At 37.8% G+C, this 18,973-nt stretch overlaps 1 protein-coding gene across 3 annotated transcripts in view; it reads right to left on the bottom strand.

Annotated features, from left to right (window-relative positions):
• LOC126189017 (patj homolog) overlaps positions 1–18,973 on the bottom strand; it is a 490,590-nt gene that overhangs the window by 57,997 nt on the left and 413,620 nt on the right. For all 3 annotated transcript variants that reach the window (XM_049930836.1, XM_049930835.1, XM_049930837.1), the window contains 4 exons: positions 9,819–9,992; positions 7,836–8,055; positions 2,080–2,171; positions 1,474–1,683 (listed from right to left, as the gene is read on the bottom strand). In XM_049930836.1, coding sequence (XP_049786793.1) covers positions 1,474–1,683; positions 2,080–2,171; positions 7,836–8,055; positions 9,819–9,992 — 696 coding nt within the window. The remainder of the gene's footprint in view (positions 1–1,473; positions 1,684–2,079; positions 2,172–7,835; positions 8,056–9,818; positions 9,993–18,973) is intronic.

Here is an 18,973-nt window from a genome sequence, read left to right as displayed (position 1 = left end):
CCAGGTAGCCATTGCTATGCGTCAGGCGCTCCATCTGTATTTATACGGGTACCCTTCCTTTTTCACGTGCTTCGTCTGGTTTGAATTGATTGCTTATTTTTCTTTGATCTGATAAGTGCCGTTCTCTTTGTTATAGGTGTTTACATCACTCTAAGCTGAAAATGCATTACTGAATTGTGCCATGCATTGTTTATCGCTTTCTGATAATGAGTGTTTACGGCCTGTCGCCGCTCGCTGTATGGCTTGCTTTTGTGCACGGTACCGCCGCTTACAATTAAAAAAAAGAGGAATCGTCTCATTAGCGAAACAATGGCAAGAGACTGCTATTTGTTGTTACTTACACTGCCGCTTTCTTTAATAATGATCAACAAGAATCAAATAATAGACTGTGTATGACAGAAGACGTTCTGAACGAGAGTTTAGTGAAAATTTTTCTCCGTTTGAAAATCTTTGCAGACGCCTCTTTTAGCACATTACATTCTGCACCGAAATTAGAGTCTTCTTAGATTTAAAAATCTAGTCAATTGCTGTGCTTCATTTCTGACTGTATCACTATTAGGCATAAGAATAATATGAATATAAACATGACATGATATGTGTATTCTTCCGCATTTGCTGTTGTCTCACTCTAGTTTCGTAGTTTATTAGGCAGACAGGATTTAAATAAGATAGCTGCAAACATGAAAGAATACATGACAAAATGTTTATATTCGTATTATTCTTATGGTGAAGAGAATACTGCATGTGATTCACAATTCATAAAAGTTCCTATTAGCAACCATCTCTTCTCACAGGTAGGAAAAAATTCAGGACATAGAGTTTCCCATATTGACAAACACCTAAACAGTCTTGCCAGTCGGATTTTCGTAGTACATTGAAATGCTGCTACATTCAAAGATGATCTATACGAAATTTGTATTTCCTTCATTGGATAATGAATGAAAATACAGTGGTTGAAACTCGGGGCGGAGAAAAAAGCTCGTCTCACACTTTTTTTTTTTATTTATTTACTGAAGCAGAGGTTTAGGTGCCAGTATTTATCTTTGTGCCTGCAAAGCATGCCTGTGTAGCGCTACATATATTCGACGGCAGAAGTTAGTTGTGGCGGCACCTACCAACATTTTTCATAACTTCCACTTACTTTGCACACAATTCTAAGCCGCAAGCGGTTTTTTGGATTACAAAAACCGGAAAAAAAGTGCGGCTTAGATTCAAGTAAATATGGTAGTGATCTGCACAATGTCAGCCAGCAACTGCGACCAGTACACCTTGGTAATGACAAACAACATGTGGCAATATGTATGTGTGTACATAATTAACCCATTTTTCTTTATTAATTACTTTGGCAATTTCAAGAGTCAGAAACGCTCACTTTAAGTCACATAACAATGAGACAATAAGTTATGCTGGCAGTACATTGTGATCATTAACCTGCAAGTTTGTAAGGTGCATACAATTCTGAAAATAACTTACCGTGCTTACTGGGTACTGTGGCAGTGATGTGGCAGAAGGAGAGGATGGCGTTGGTGGTTTCAGTTCGCTATTTGCAATTGCTTGTTGCAACTGCTCAAATTTAGGACCCCTCAGGTACCTTTCAAGACAGAGTCTTACTGTCTGCCCTGTGTTACGAAGCATTTCAACTGCTTGGTGATTGTTGTAGCCCTGGAGTGATTTCCCATCAACCTGGAAGATTTTATGTTTGATGAATACAAGAGCTTTCAAAGAATTCCTCACTGTTATCAAAGTGAACTCCTTCCCTAATCAATATTGAACACATGTAATTACAAATGCTCAGCTTGACAAGAAAAAAAACCACAAAAATCCTCTTATTTCAGTTTACAGAAAATATAGATAGCCAGTTAGTTAATTACGCTCTGTTCTCCTTTTTCTTTTTTCGCCACCTTTAGTTTTCAAAATGCTGCATGACAAATAAGACTAATATTCTCACTTCTATGGTGAGACAATAACATAGCATTGTTAATTAAAACATATATTTCAGATCAATTGTGTTAAGGTAATTTGAGCAGCTGATGAATTCAACTTGCTCTGAAATATAGCCAAGTGTAACAACTAACATACCTCAACAATTCTGTCATTTACTTGAATCTTCTTGCAGAGATCTGCTGCACTGCCTTCACTAATACTCTTCACAAATATTCCAGATAGTTCCTCTGAAATAGGAGTGAAAGTATAAAATGACATCAATACAAGGAAAATGCAAAACATTCTCACCAAAAATGAGCAGCTTATATAAATCTATAATGACTGTGATAGTAAAAATACAGCTAAATAACAGGCTGTGTATGGACACTTCACAAGGAAAACATTATTAGATATTATGGATACCTTTCAGCAATATGAGAAAAAGTCTTTTCAGATCTGTTTATCGTTGCACTGTATAAACAAGCCAGAACTGTGCACAACAGAAAAACTGAATGAGGATGCACTGTTTTAAACAGATTTGTATGGGAGGCTACTTGGATTTGGAGGCTTCAATCTCCATCCTGTCATCCTTCATTACCATTACTTTAGGCCAGATGTCTCCAAACATTTTAGCCTAAGGGCCACACGGGCTCTTCCACCAAGTTCCAAGGATCAGGACTTAGCTACAGTCTGTCTAGTTTCTCTCGAGGCCTGATATCCGAGTACTGCTCAGAACTCCTTGGTACAATTCAGAAGTTTTTGTGATGCTTACCACTGCTGCCAATATTTATGAGCTGACATTGAGTGGCCTATAGTAATCATTAACAGTGAACTGCTTATTGTTTAACCTTGAGCTATTGCCTTAATTTAATTTAATTTCATTGTAACACACTTTCATCCCGTTATCTCTGTGTGTCATTAACATCATTGCAAGTGGTCAGAACATAGCAAGAGCTGCATATCGTATTAGCACTGCAGGACATCTTCCCACTCCAACATTTCTCGCCACGTGGTAACAGTAGTGGTTAACTCCTCGTTCACGATCACTGGCTCAAGAAAAGTTGGACAGACTATAGTTCATCATGCCACCACACTGTAGAGTTGAATTATACACAAATTTTCATTTCTGAGCTAGATGACTGAGGTATCTATGGCACACGGAGCAGGGGTGGATTCCATTCTGCAATTCCTGTTGGCTCCTACAGGAAACTGCACAGGTCATTTCACTGCAACAGCGATAGCCAATGCATGTGCTGTGTTTTATGTATTTTTACTACTTCCAACAATGCTGAATGTATAGATAGTGATGCCTTCCAGAGAATAGAGAAGTTAAGAGCATGAGTAGACAATCTTGCAGATAGTGGCAACATAGGCAATCTGAAAAGCAAAATATAGTGGGACTAATGTGTTTTGTGACCACAGTTTCTTAGTGAAGATACAGTGTGTTGAATAGTGAGTGTTTAATTAATTGAAATTGTGCAGTAGATACATTCAGTGCAATTTTTTACTCAGAACTCTTGCTCTTAATACTATTAGATGGCATCACTTTGACTTGCATTTATGTCTCTTTTGTGTGGATTTGTGTAAATATGGGAAAGAAACAGAAGATTGATAGTGAATGCAGAAATTTTAAAGAGGAATGGGGAAACCAACATTTCATGATTGAGTCAAGTAATAAAGCAATTAAACAATGATGTCCACAAAGAATACAATATAAAAATTAATTATGAGACTAAACATTCTCAGAGATACTCCAAATTTACCAAAAGGCAATGGTTAGAAACATATGTGTCTTTGAAATGCAGTTTGAAATATAAAAATATACAGTTTAACAAAGTATATGCTGAACAAGAAGCAGCAACTCTTGCTAGTTTCTGCATGGACACTCAAAAGCAAAATCCATTTACTGGGGGTGAATTAATAAAGGATTGCATGGATGCAGTAGTTAAAGACAATCAAACAAGTAAGCTCTTGGCCAAAACAGCCTTCATCAGAATTAGCCCCCCCCACACACACACACACGAGTGCACAGTCTCTGGCTGCCGAGGTCAGACTAGAGCTTACTGACATTCGCAGCATTCACTGCACGAAGTTTTCAGAGCAGAAAATTCCATTCAGAAGATGAATATTCAGAAGTTGCTTCTGATAATTTCAAATATTTGTTTGTCCATGAGCTTCAAAATTTGTTGAAAAACAGACCTAACATTATTGTTAATTCAATTTGTAGTGCGTACAGCTACTGCCTTATGGACATCTTTAATAGATTTGTGTTGGTTAACAATGACAAATCAGAATTGAAATTCACAAACAGGTACAGCAAGGAAAAGGATTACCATGTGCTGGCAAAAACAAGATCATATAACATCCTTGTAGAGAATTTGCAACAACATTGCGGAAGCCTGAGCAGTGGTATGGATGACAATAATCATGGCATGAGGCACACTGTGATCAGTACAGCTGACTGAATACAGCAGTGTCAGAGCTTCTACTTTACAGAGCAGTAGTTTATAGGAGAATGCATGACTTAATGTTCCTTTACAGTGGCTGAAGAGACCAGCCAGGTAAAAAAATGGATTTTGAAATGGTTGTTAAAGACTGAAGAAATGAAACTAAAAAGACTCCTCATGTGAAACATTGTTCATTAAACGAGTCAGTTTCTTACACTTTCTTCAAGTCATTGTGTGAATCACTCGTTATGGGAGGTACTAGATAAGTCAGGTTCAACTGCAATTAAAAAAAATATGTCGGGCTGGATACCATGCATGTCTGACCTACCTTGGGCTGTATTGATTGTGTTCACTAGCTGCAGTTTGGAGAGCCCTGCTTTAGGCAAATGCTGGGGTGGTTCCAATATAAGGCAACGGCTGACCACCCCATCTCAACATTATCAAATTACACCCGTAAGAGTGTGTGTGTGTGTGTGTGTGTGTGTGTGTGTGTGTGTGTGTGTGTGTGTGTGTGTGTGTGTGTGTGTGTAAAATACTACAGCACATTCAATATACTTGTAAAAGTGACCTACTGTTGAAACTTCTACTACCACTACTGCTGCTGCTGCTGCTATCACCATCAACACCACCACCACCACTGTTATAATTTATAAAACAGTGGATGCCATAAGAAATGCCAGCCATAACTCCCACACTTGAAGATGTCAGTCTCTCTGTCTGATAAATGCAAATAGTGAAGTTGGCATATTGTTAATTTCTCTTCACTTACTGTTCAAGTTAACACTGCTCACTGGTCAAGTGGTGGTCATTACAAGTAACACTTTGTTTGAGTTTTAATGAGAAGATCATCCATGGCTCTGCAAGCCACTGTGAGAAAATTAGTGGCAACTTTTTTTTCTGTTGCTTTTCTTAACAATTCACTAGTTTCATGGTAGTGTATGTAGACCTTATACACTAATACACAAGTACATTCTCTCATTTACATCTATTCTATCCCTTTGTCATTTGCTGTGAGGCTGCAGTGTTGCTGTATACTGCAATAAATAGTGTAGGTAAATATTCTTTTAACTGTCCCAGTGCCAGTCCAAAGCCCACAACAAAAATAAAGCTGAGAAAAGACAAGCTTGTTGGCAGTACTCAGAAACCAGCAGGTGTGAGAGGCATGACAAAGAAGCACTTGATGCATGGCTGCCAAGTCTTATATGTAGCAGGCAAAGGCTTACATGTTAGGCCAATACTTCACTAGCTTCCCCAACCTCATCAACATGTTTGACAAAATCCACAAACCTATCATCCAGAACACCCTGCTGCAACTTGTTAATGATCTCACACTGAAAAAATATCAATCCTTGTTGAGCGCCGACTTCAATCCTTTGTCTATGATTTATCATTCTTTATGCCACATCCTTATGCAACAAAACTGTCCATGCTTTACTGTCATGTGAAATACGGCAAATGTTTTCCCGGACGAGACACAAGTTGAAATACGGCTAACTGATATCCCGGCTGACGCCCACAATTGAAATGCGGCAATGACACAAGTTGAAAATATGCTCACTATTTTTTATTTACTTAAATTTGCCATATTTCGTGACAGTACCTTTTCCATTAGATGTTTACACGGCGATATAGTCTTGGCTTCAGTTGTCTAAGTATGATTCCTCAATGCATCTTTGTTGGTTGCAGAATTGACGTGGTTCAACGTGTTTATCTCATTTTGGTGTTTCAAATACAGTTTCTTCAAATGTAGTTTATTCTTTTTTTTTTAGTTAATACAAAAATAATAGTAACATACTTGAAAATTATTTTTGACGGCGACCTTCACATTGTTCTTCCGACAACACCATGGTCAACACACACCAACAGTTAGCTGCCGACTAAGTACAGTCAAAGAAGACTCCAACGTCAAAGATGTTTTACACCACACACAATCTTCCAGTTGTAATCAGTCTCTTTGCTATTCTTCGATACATTTTCTAATAGTAATCAATATGCTTTTACTCTCAAAAACAGAAGTAAATTAACATATAATAAGACAAATTATAATAAATCCTGACAACAATATAAGAAAACATTTACAATTCGGTATCGACAAATACGGTAAAGAAAATAACATCTCCCAGATCCATTACACATGGAACACTATTATCCCTATGTCCTAAGAACCTCAAACTTACCAGACCCTTCTTCATAAATGTTAACAAACTATATGCCTGTGTACAATATAGAGAGATGCACCATAAATTGTAAACCCCCTGGCTTAGTTCAGGTTCACTGACCACATATTAATGATAAAGTTCAAGACCAAGAGATCTAATACTTATCTTCCTGGGCACTCACCATCTTTCCTTAATATCAAATTCCTCACCTCTGATAGTCCCTGACACATGACTGCTCATATGAAACTGCCAGCTACCAACAATACTTTTACATCAATAGCTGTTGACCCCATAAATAGTCTCATCATGATGCACCTGCAGTTATAACCAGTTCTCTTACCATTTCCCTTAAAATGAACATCCTGCTAGCCTTTCACAGTCAGACACTACTTCATTACTTTCCACATTGGGTCTAAATATTACATATCTCCCCCCCCCTCCCCCCACCAAAACCTCGCACTTAGCCACACAAAACAGCTGAAAAGGAGTAAATGCTCATCTGACATTTAATGTCCTGTCAAAAGTGAGGTCATTTAAAGATGGAACAAAAGCTCAGATGGGGTCAAGGATGGGGGAGGAAATCAGCTGTGCCCTTTCAAAGCAACCATCCTGGCATTTGATAGGAGCAATTTAAAGAAATCACAGAAAACCTTAGTCTGGATGGCCGGACATGGATTTGAACCATCATCCTCCTGAATGCAAGTCCAATTTGCTAACCACTGTGCCACCTTGGTTAGTAACTACCTTTCTGGATGAGGACCACTAACTCATACTCTCATAATCTGCCGCAGCTTTGACCAAAATGCTTGCAGCCTCTGAAAAAATAGAATTCTATTACCTGTTAACCTATGACATATTCTTGTACATTCCCACTTCAACCCTTTGCCCTATACCACGTCTTCATGAAGACCACTACGTCTACCCATCACGTACTTCTAGACTGTTGCCATCCTATGTCTTTAAGGAGTCACACATATACTGTATAAACTTTGCTGCAAACGGTGCATGGAATTTTACATTCACATTATCACAAACATAATGTCTACCAGCATGAATGTCCATAAGAAAATTGTGAGTAATGGAATCCTTGCCCAACAGGACCTCATACTTCATCACAATGTGGTCAAATTCAACAGCTCACTGTTCTTTCAAAACATATGATATCTAATTCCTTTCCAGTGCAATGGATAAAGACAGTGTATCACACTTACATACATCAAAATGTAATGCCTGTCATTCTGGTACCTAATGAGAAGGAAATCTCATAAAACAACATATACTCTTAGGTACTCTAGATGCAACTTACCTTTCTCGCATACATATCCTGCTATTGTTATGCCAAGCCCATGGTAATCTTTTTTCAGTTCAACACTGAATTTTTCCATCTCTGGCAGAGGAGTCTCAAGAGGCATCATATCCATAGTTAGGACAGGAAGAGATGTAGGACCCACCATCCTGGGAGGTATTGGAGCAGATCCAATTGGAACTGGATTTCGCACAACGTCTACAACAAGATTTGGCTCTGGCTGTAAGAAAAAGTGGAAGCAGACAATAAGTAAAATAAGATTACTGATTAGACAGTAAAAAAAGGGTGGGAGAAAAAGTAAAGAAAAGAAAGCTTTATACATTGCCCTTGCATAATGAAGTGCAGTGCAATGAAATAGACTTATATTAGTACCTTTAACAGTTAAGGAAGATTATCAACAGAATATTCTCATTCTCTCATCTTATGTAGAACACCACAAGCTGTAATTTTTATGCCTTCCATCACTGCCTGTGCTCAACACATCCTCTGTTTCTTTAACAATGTGACAGTGTCCGACATTTACTCATTTCATTCACTTATGTACTCAAAAATTATGTATCAGTGACTGTAATTTGAAACCATGCAAGTATTAAAAGTCTTTTTCTAGTACCATTCTGCCATTAATAACCACTGAGCCACAGTGAGAGACAACTGTGTTAGCACAAGTTTCATGTCAGTAGTTGCGCATGAATGGTCAACATACTATACTATTGTGATAACAATAACATTTTGAGTGAGAAGATATGGGAACAAGTTAACAATGAACGTGGTTAACACACAGCGAGCTGTTGCACTGTGTACTCTGCTATGAAGCACTCATTTAAAGAAGGAAAATTTAACAAATTCAAAGAATTAACTCAGTGCTTAGTTTCACAAGGTTACTCTTGAGACATGTCTACAATACTTTACAAAAATGTGTGTTCAAACTGATATAAACATTATAAAAATTAATTAAATAACAGAAAGTACTTCATCAATAAAATTAACAATACATCAAACTGAAGACAAACTTCTACTTATTGGTAACAGATCATCAGTAATTGCAGCATGTTTGAAGCACACACAAATTTTAAAAAATATAACTGAATTCCAAATTTATTTCATGTATTTGACAAACTTGATCCTTTTGTTCCTGATTTAGCAATTAAAGACTGATGTTCACGTTAGTTTCAACTACTGATAATATTCAGTTACAGTTTTCATTTCCAACTGACATTTTAAAAGATATAGTTAGAGAAATTAACTTGTTTGGGCCTGTTGTGTGATTTGCAATCAATATGCCATTATTTTAAATTTTTCCCTTGTTGACTGGTAATAAAATATCACCCTATGCAACCAAAATAAACTTCACTGCGTAAACTAACTCTTTCACAAATTTCAAGACAATGTTTAATGAGTTCATTTCAGTAAGTAGTCAAGTAAATTTCATGCTTTCGTCATTACAATGAAAAATTAACAAATTTTGTTTTCAAAAGAACCACAAAAGCTCTGTTAAGATGCTCCTCAATTTCCTTCTCTGTAAAATTTTTATCACTGTTCCGTAATCACAGAGGCACACTCATGAGTTTTATTTTCTATAGCATCGAGTGGTTTTGTACATCCAAACACATGTCACTTACTGAAAAAATGCTGAAAAATAAAATTCTGCCCACATGTTGTAAAAAAATATTTTACTAAAACAACTTGGATATGGTGCTTCAAATCTGGAAGGAAAAAAAACACATACAATAGTGGATTATAAAATGCAAACTTGAATTCCACAGGAATTAACAGTGTAAAACAAATGTTCCCGTGCAGTTCAATACAATTACTTACTTCTAAGTTGCCTTTTCTTCACAGAGTGTAACCTACACAAAGCTTGTTTCAAACATGTTATAACTCCAACTCTCTAAGACACTGCATGCTCTAAGACAGATCAAAATTCCCACACAAGCAAAACTAATGGCAAACAAAACAAGCATCTCAATCAACCATGCAACTCACATGAAGTTCTAATTCGGAGCCTTGCTGGTACATGAAAGGATTATCATACGAGTCCAAAATGGGAGTCTGAGTATTGAATGTTTCTGGATATCCATTCTGCACAAGATGACGATCAAGCTCCTCTGGATCACCAAGGATCTTGGTTGGAACAATTGGTGCATGACTTCCCAAAGCCTGTGAAACAGCAATTTATGTTCTAAATTAAAGATCATGTACCTGCACAGTGCACTACAATTGTTTATTTCTTCATAGTGTCACTGACTAACTGATAAAAACAGAAATAGCAAAAATATATTTATTTCATACATTAGTGTTACATACATTTTCCAAGAAAATATTCAAATGCCAGCTTTAAATAATGGCATAATAGTACTCCTATTGTAAAATTTCTTTGTGTTTCATCACATCATTACAATGTGAGAAGAATCCTCTCTTTAACTGTCCTGTTGAATTATAAATCCTTTGACAAATTTGTCTTAATTTCTTGAAAAGAATTTCTTTCCATAATCACAGTCCAGTTTCCCATAGCTTATTCCAGTTGCAAAAGAAGCAAAAAGAATGATCAGGTTTTAAAACATGATGATGAAAATGACTTTACAGATGGAGCATAAGTTCAGATTGAACAATGATGGGAAATGATATCATCCATGTCCTTCTCAAAGGAACCATCCAGGCAGTCTCCTCAAATGATTTAGGAAAGCCTAAATTTGAATAACTAGACAAGAATTTGAACTGTGCTCCCTCTGCATGGGTGTCCCATGTTCTCACAACTGCACCAACTTGGTCAGTAATTCCCACAGAAGTTTTAGAAACTGTCACAATTAGTATAGTACTGAACAGTGAAAACACCTTCTGTGAACGCCAACCCATAGTTGAAATTAGTAAAGTTATTTTCCATTACCTTTGATAGAATAAAACTGTCCATAGACTTCATTAACATGTATCTTCAAAAAATTAGTTTCTCTAAATTGTGAGTGCAGTTTTCCAAAAATTTGGTTGTTACACATTTTCTTCAGCAGGGAACTTGACATTAATGTATCATCCAACAGAAAAGTGATCTCCTACTCATTTTCTGTGCTACTGACAAAAGTTATATTATAAGGGGCATTCAAAAAGAAACAAGCCGGAGGCATAATTACAGAAACCAGTACCTGTATGTTAGAAGTATTGAATCTGGCTGCTGAGACACTTGTCCCACTGTGACACAAGACGGTGAATGGCTGCCTCATAAAATTCCCAGGGCTGCGATGTTAACCACTTCCGCATGTACAGCTGGACATCATCATCCGAGGTGAATCGTTTGCCTCTCAGAGCCTTTTTAAGGGGACCAAAAATGGTGTAATCACAGGGAGAGAGGACCGGATTGTATGGAGGGTGGCTGAGAACCTCCCATTTGAATTTATGCAGGAGTGCCATGACTATGTTGGCCGTATAAGGCTTTGCATTGTTGTGGAGCAGAATGACCCCACAGGTGAGATTGCCTGGCCGTTTTGATTTGATCGCTTGGTGAAGGGTGTCAATGTTCGTGAGCAATGCTGGGCATTCACTATTGTCCCATGCTGCAGGAAGTGAATCGGAAGGGGGCCATTTTGGTCAAAGAAGAATGTCATCATAGGGGCAAACAATCCACCTTGGATGACGACGTCCAGCTGTACATGCGGTACTGGTTAACATCGCAGTCCCGGGAATTTTATGAGACAGCCATACAACGCCTAACGTTACAGTGGGACAAGCGCCTCACAGCCAGGGTCAATACTTGTAACATACAGGAACTGGTTTCTGTAATTATCCCTCCGGCTTGTTTCTTTTTGAATGTCCCTTATATGGCGATTAGATCCTTGTGTCACACGTCAGGTCACTATGTCTGTTAATATTTCACTATGTCACTAATGCTCTTTTCACAGACTTACTGTGAAATATATTTACAACATAGCACTGCACCTAACATAATGTGTCCTGTTCTCTGAACACTAGTGTATTACGTTCAGCAATAGAGACAAAAAGCCCTACACTCTGAAACAGATTTAAACAGCCATTAGAAAATGTGTTTATCATAAAATCCTGCTTATAATATGCTCTACAAATGTGCAAATATTACACATTAATATTATTGGTCAATAATTCTTATAAACAATACTGACATGTCTGCTTTCTTAACATGCCCCCCCCCCCTCGTCTTTTTCCCAAGAATACAACAGTTGTCTGCATGGGTTTAATATGACACAGCAATAATAATGCTGTGTCATTAAATCTCTAGTATTATTTTAAAATTAACCTAAAAAAACACTCAACTTTCTTCTCTCTCTCTCTCTCTCTCTCTCTCTCTTTTTTTTTATTTATTTTTTTTTTTAATCAATCCATTGTGTTCTTTATGTGGTGTACGCATTACAGTTAGCAGCATTTCTTTCTAAATCACTGGTCCCCATTAACTGTGCAAGTGGAATTCTTTTGGTGGAGGGTCTAATAAATTTTATAAAGTCTTTGTGAGTGTGCATGCTTCTGCATTTTCAGTGTCTGTTAAACCATCATTCAGTGAAAACATGATTCCTGAATGTAGCCCTGCAACAGATGTGGCTCGTTGTAATGTGATAAAAATTGACTACATATGTCAATCTTAATCGGGCAGGTAGGTTAGAAAATTTAAAAAGGGAAATGGATACACAAAATCAAATAGGGGTAACGCAGGAGTAGGTTTAATAATGAACAGGAAAATAGGAATGAGGGTAAGCTACTACAAACAGCATAGTGAACGCATTATTGTGGCCAAGACAGATACAAAGCCCATGCCTACCACAGTAGTACAAGTTTATATGCCAACTAGCTCCACATATGACGAAGAAATTGATGAAATGTATGATGAGATAAAAGAAAGTATTCAGATAGTGAAGGGAGACGAAAATTTAATAGTCATGGGTGACTGGAATTCGACAGTAGGAAAAGCAAGAGAAGGAAATGTAGTAGGTGAATATGGAATGGGGATAAGAAATGAAAGAGGAAGCCGCCTGGTAGAATTTTGCACAGACCATAACTTAATCATAGCTAACACTTGGTTCAAGAATCATAAAAGAAGGTTGTATACATGGAAGAAGCCTGGAGATACTGACAGGTTTCAGATAGATTATATAATGGTAAGACAGAGATATAGGAAACAGGTTTTAAATGCTAAGACATTTCCAGGAGCAGATGTGGACTCTGACCACAATCTATTGGTTATTAACTGTAGATTAAAACTGAAGAAACTGCAAAAAGGTGGGAACGTGAGGAGATGGGACCTGGATAAACTGAAAGACCAGAGGTTGTATGGTGCTTCAGGGAGAGCATTAGGGAACGATTGATAAGAATGGGGGAAAGAAATACAGTAGAAGAAGAATGGGTAGCTTTGAGAGACGAAATAGTGAAGGTAGCAGAGGATCAAGTAGGTAAAAAGATGAGGGCTAGTAGAAATCCTTGGGTAACAGAAGAAATATTGAATTTAATTGATGAAAGGAGAAAATATAAAAATGCAGTAAATGAAGCAGGCAAAAAGGAATACAAATGTCTCAAAAATGAGATTGACAGGAAGTGCAAAATGGCTAAGCCGGGATGGCTAGAGGACAAATGTAAGGATGTAGAGGCACATATCAGTAGGGCTAAGATAGATACTGCCTACAGGAAAATTAAAGAGACCTTTGGAGACGAGAGAACCACTTGTATGAATATCAAAGAGCTCATATGGAAACCCAGTTCTAAGCAAAGAAGGGAAAGCAGAAAGGTGGAAGGAGTATATAGAGGGTTTATACAAGGGCGATGTTCTTGAGGACAATATTATGGAAATGGAAGAGGATGTAGATGAAGATGAAATAGGAGATATGATACTGCGTGAAGAGTTTGATAGAGCACTGAAAGAGCTAAGTTGAAACAAGACCCCGGGAGTAGACAACATTCCATTAGAACTACTGACAGCCTTTGGAGAGCCAAGCCTAACAAAACTGTACCGTCTGGGGAGTAAGATGTATGAGACAGGCGAAATACCCTCAGACTTCAAGAAGAATATAATAATTCCAATCCCAAAGTAAGCAGGTGTTGACAGATGTGAAAATTACCGAACTATCAGTTTAATAAGCCATGAAGACGACCTCGGGGAAGATCAGTTTGGATTCCGTAGAAATGTTGGAACATGTGAGGCAATACTGACCCTACGACTTATCTTAGAAAATATATTAAGGAAAGGCAAACCTATGTTTCTAGCATTTGTAGACTTAGAGAAAGCTTTTGAAATTGTTGACTGGAATAGTCTCTTTCAAATTCTGAAGGTGGCAGGGGTAAAATACAGGGAGCGAAAGGCTATTTACAATTTATACAGAAGCCAGATGGCAGTTATAAGGGTTGAGGGGCACAAATGGGAAGCAGTGGTTGGGAAGAGAGTGAGACAGGGTTGTAGCCTATCCCCAATGTTATTCAATCGGTATATTGAGCAAGCAAAAGAAAAATTCAGAGTTGGAATTAAAATCCATGGAGAAGAAATAAAACCTTTGAGGTTCGCCGATAGCATTGTAATTCTGCCAGAGACAGGAACGGACTTGGAAAAGCAGTTGAACGGAATGGACAGTATCTTGAAAGGAGGATATAATATGAACATCAACAAAAGCAAAACGAGGATAATGAAATGTAGTCCTAATTAAGTCGGGTGATGCTGAGGGAATTAGATTAGGAAATGACACACTTAAAGTAGTAAAGGAGTTTTGCTATTTGGGGAGCAAAATAACCGATGATGGTAGAAGTAGAGAGGATATAAAATGTAGACTGGCAATGGCAAGGAAAGCATTTCTGAAGAAGAGAAATTTGTTAACATCAAGTATAGATTTAAGTGTCAGGAAGTCGTTTCTGAAAGTATTTGTATGGAGTGTAGCCATGTATCGAAGTGAAACATGGAGATAAATAGTTTAGACAAGAAGAGAATAGAAGCTTTCGAAATGTGGTGTTACAGAAGAATGCTGAAGATTAGATGGGTAGATAACTAATGAGGAGGTATTGAAAAGAATTGGCGAGAAGAGAAATTTGTGGCACAAATTGACTAGAAGAAGGGATCGGTTGGTACAGCATATTCTGAGGCATCAAGGGATCACCAATTTAGTATTGGAGGGCAGCGTGGAGGGTAAAAATCGTAGAGGGAGACCAACAGATGAATACACCAAACAGATTCAGAAGGATGGAGGTTGCAGTAGGTAATGGGAGATGAAGAAGCTTACACAGGATAGATTAGCATGTAGAGTTGCATCAAACCAGTCTCTGGACTGAAGACCACAACAACAACAACAACAACAACAACGTCAGTCTTACTAATGGCTACATTCAAACTGAAACCTGTATCTCCTGGAAGTTATGGACTGTCAAGGCAACAAAAGAAGTGATACATGAGAAATTATTGTGGCATTATAAAGAAGTAGCTGAAATGATTAGGTAAAACCTAGGAAATCTCTGTGATGATTACATGGTAGCCAAATTAGTATGTTTACAAAGTAGCTCCGTGGGGGGTATGGGGCTGAATCTTGGATTGCATTGTAATGTAGGGCACACATATTCATTGTCAATGTTCTAGTTGAGCACATCTGAACACCACAAGAGAGGATCAATGTATCATGTACCATGCTCACCATGACCCGTTCACATCACTGTCTGCCATCATAGAACAAATAATGGACTCTCTGCAACATTCTGTATCATCCCGCAACACCTGTAAGAGACCAGCAACAGGCAGACTTGGGAATTACCATACCATGCATTGGCTTCCACTGAAAACAGAACACAAATGGTTGCCTTTAGAGTGGTGCCATGAGTGGGAAGCATGGACAGCTGATGAATAGTGTCACACTGGATTCAAAGATGAATCTCAATTTTACACTATCCTGGATGACCACCATCACAATGCCCTGGGGAGAGGTCCCAACTTCCATTGTTTTGGAAAGGCACAGCAGTGTAATACCAGGGGCCATCATGTGAGGAGCCATCGCGTGAGACTTCAGGTCAAAGCTGGTAGTGATTGAGGGAACTCTGATGGCACAGTGGTACATTAAACACGTCCTGTATTCTCACGCGACAGTATCGTGGTGCCATTTTTCAACAGGACACTGCTCATCCACAGATGGTACTTGTCTTTATGAAATGTCTGCATGATATTGAGGCATTCCTGTTGTTAGCAAGATCCTCAGATCTGTCCTTGATAGAACATGTGTGGGACCAGATTGGACATCAACTCTGTCCTAATGCCAGTTGCCACAGCTGTGAGCCAGCTTGTCTCAGACGAAGACGCCCTTCACGAACAAATCAGTGCATGCATTGAGACTAGAGGGAGTGCAATTTAATACTGATTAGTGGGTTCACATTGCCAAATTATTTGTAACTTTCACTTTTATTTTGTAATCAGTGCAATATCATATCACATACCCTTTCAACTCATGAAGTTTCATTTAGTTTCCTCCTCCTCCTCAGAGTGCTTCACTTTTTTTGTCATGTAGTGTATTCTTAACAAATACATGAATGGCAAAAATCTTCCCCTTGAATGAAAGAAGGTAATTACATCCTCTGTGTTTAAGAAGGAGAGGAGAAAGGATTGTAGAAATTATAGAGGTGTAAGTGTGGCATGTTCAGTGGCTATGCTTTATGGAAGAATGTTAAGAAACAAGATAAAAAAACATTTTAAAGAATCAGCACACTAAAATAGGCTCAATGTCAACTGGTCATGTGTAGATGGTATTTTCATGCTTACACAAAGGAAAACTAGATTTAGAGAGTAGAATGAAAAACCAGTCCAAGTTGCAAATTTTCACTTTTTATTCATTCGATGACTAATTTTGGGCCAAGGCCCACTTTCAAATCATCACAACAAAGTCAAAAATGGCATTTCCAAAGACATCAAAAATGCAGAATGAACATTTATTGTACATTTCTGACATCATCAGAAATGCCATTTTCGACTATCTTGATGATTTGAAAATGGGTCTCGGTCCAAAACTAGTCATCAAATGGATAAAAAGCATTCTTCTGATTAATAGAAAATGCTGACCCAAGCTATTCCAGCATCCTGGAAGTTTGTTGGATCTAGAGAGGTTGAACTGTGAATTTAACATTAGCAGACTGAGAAAATGTATGTGACACACTGCTATTATTTAAGATGTAGCTGAAAATGTGGAAACAGCTGTGCGTTAATACTATACATTAATGTAGTTAGAGCCTTACTGTGTGGAGGCACCAGCTCTGTGAAAGTGAGTAACATGTAATGAATGGAATTACAAATTAGCAATGACCTACAACAGGGTTGTCCCTTAGCTCCTCTGTTGTTTGAAATATATCAGGAAGAAGTATTGATGACATGTGAAGTAAAGGTATTCTGATGGGAGTGTCAGCAGGTGGTGGCAAACAATACTCTCTCCTATTCACTAATGACCAGATGATAATTGCAAAAGATAGTGACAATTCTTGCAACCAAGGTGAGGGAGCTCTTTGAAGAACACGACAAGTGGGGTTTAAAAATGGGTACAGTACATGATAGTGGGTTGTGATGAACAGCACAATTTGAATACAGCGAATTTTGGAATTAAATGTTGTTTTTGTTCTAAATATCTGTCCCTATCAATGGAAGGAGCATTGAAGAGATTTAAAACATGCACATAAATGAAGGTTTTAGTTATGCAAGCTTTTGGAGCCAATGGCTCCTTCTTCCAACAGAAGGGCTGAAAGGGAAGGAAGAGGGCTGAAGGAAAAGGACTGGAGATGTTTAGGAAAAGGGGTAGATTTCGGAAAAGTCACCCAGAACCATGGGTCAGGGAAGAGTTACTGGACGGGATGAGAAGGAAATTTAAGTGTTAGGAAGTCTTTATGAAGATATATTTCACTGGAGTAACCCACAAGTTACAGGCAACTCAATGAGGAGAACAGAAGCTTTTGAAATGTGATGCTATACAAGAATGCTGATGATTACATGCGTAGATCACATAACAAATTAAGAGGTTCTTGAGAAGGAAAATCTTTCCTTTTCATCCCATCCTATAAGTCTCTCCTGACTCACGGTTCTGGGTGACTTTTCCAAAATGTACACCTTTTCCTAAACCTCTCCAATTCTTTTCCTTCAGCCCTCTTCCATTCCATTCAACCCTTCTGCTGGAGGAAGGAGCCACTGGCTCCAAAAGCTTGCACAAGTACAAATCTCCTTTTTTGTGCATGTTCTGCTACCATTTGGTGAGTAGATTTTTTTATCTATCCAATTAAATTATATTGTTAAAAATTGAATATTTTCATTGTTATAAAAAGATTATAAATAATGCTATAGTGGACAATAGTAGTGCCATTTATTTTGGCACTCCATCTGAGTCAGAAGCCCAAGAAATGAGGAGAGAGAAAAAGATCTACTACTTTTCAGGGAAATGTATTACAGGAGACAATGAAGAGTTCAGAAAAATTATATAAGTGGAAGGGAACAATGTGGAATCTTTTGAGAGGAAGAGGTTACTATGGTATGATCATATACAACCAACTGAAGATGATAGAAATGGAAGTAAGATGTGGAGGTGAGTGCCAGAAGGAAAGAGTAAATAAATTCAATCCCATAGAAGAAGTTTGACAGAAGTCATGGAAGCTGCAGACTCTATAAATCATGGGGAGGGGGGTACATTGATAAGAATGTAAACAATGGAGGTTGAAAAGTGAGAAACAACATTAGCTGTAAACATTTCACAAATATGTATATATAATTAGGAACTTATTGCTTGGTTTGCCTGCTACTAATGAGCCATGGACTACAGTTATTTTTTCAATGAACCACTCTGAACCAAAAATACACATATTGTCAGGTAAGATATCTTGTGTTTCAAAATTTCAGATTTGGAACTAGTACGACAATAACTATATTGAGTTCGAACGAATGCGAGTATTATTAATATTATTTTTGTACATACATCTATTTTGGTACGCCATCTGGGATCTATGGCTGAACATTTATTTCCATGAATTTCTGTTTACAGTAAAGATATAAACTGCAGTGAATTTTTCTGTTTGTTTGCTGAATTGATCTAATAAGCCTAGGTTACCCCCCTTCCTCCCTCTTACAAAAAAAGATGATTTTCACAAACTAAACTCAAATCTTGCCCTGCCAGGCATATCAATTCAGTAAAAATTTGAAA

This window comes from Schistocerca cancellata, chromosome 5 (assembly GCF_023864275.1).
Source record: "Schistocerca cancellata isolate TAMUIC-IGC-003103 chromosome 5, iqSchCanc2.1, whole genome shotgun sequence".
NCBI lineage: Eukaryota > Metazoa > Arthropoda > Insecta > Orthoptera > Acrididae > Schistocerca > Schistocerca cancellata.
Note: the sequence above shows the minus strand (reverse complement) of the source record. Positions and strands in the feature narration are given on the sequence as shown.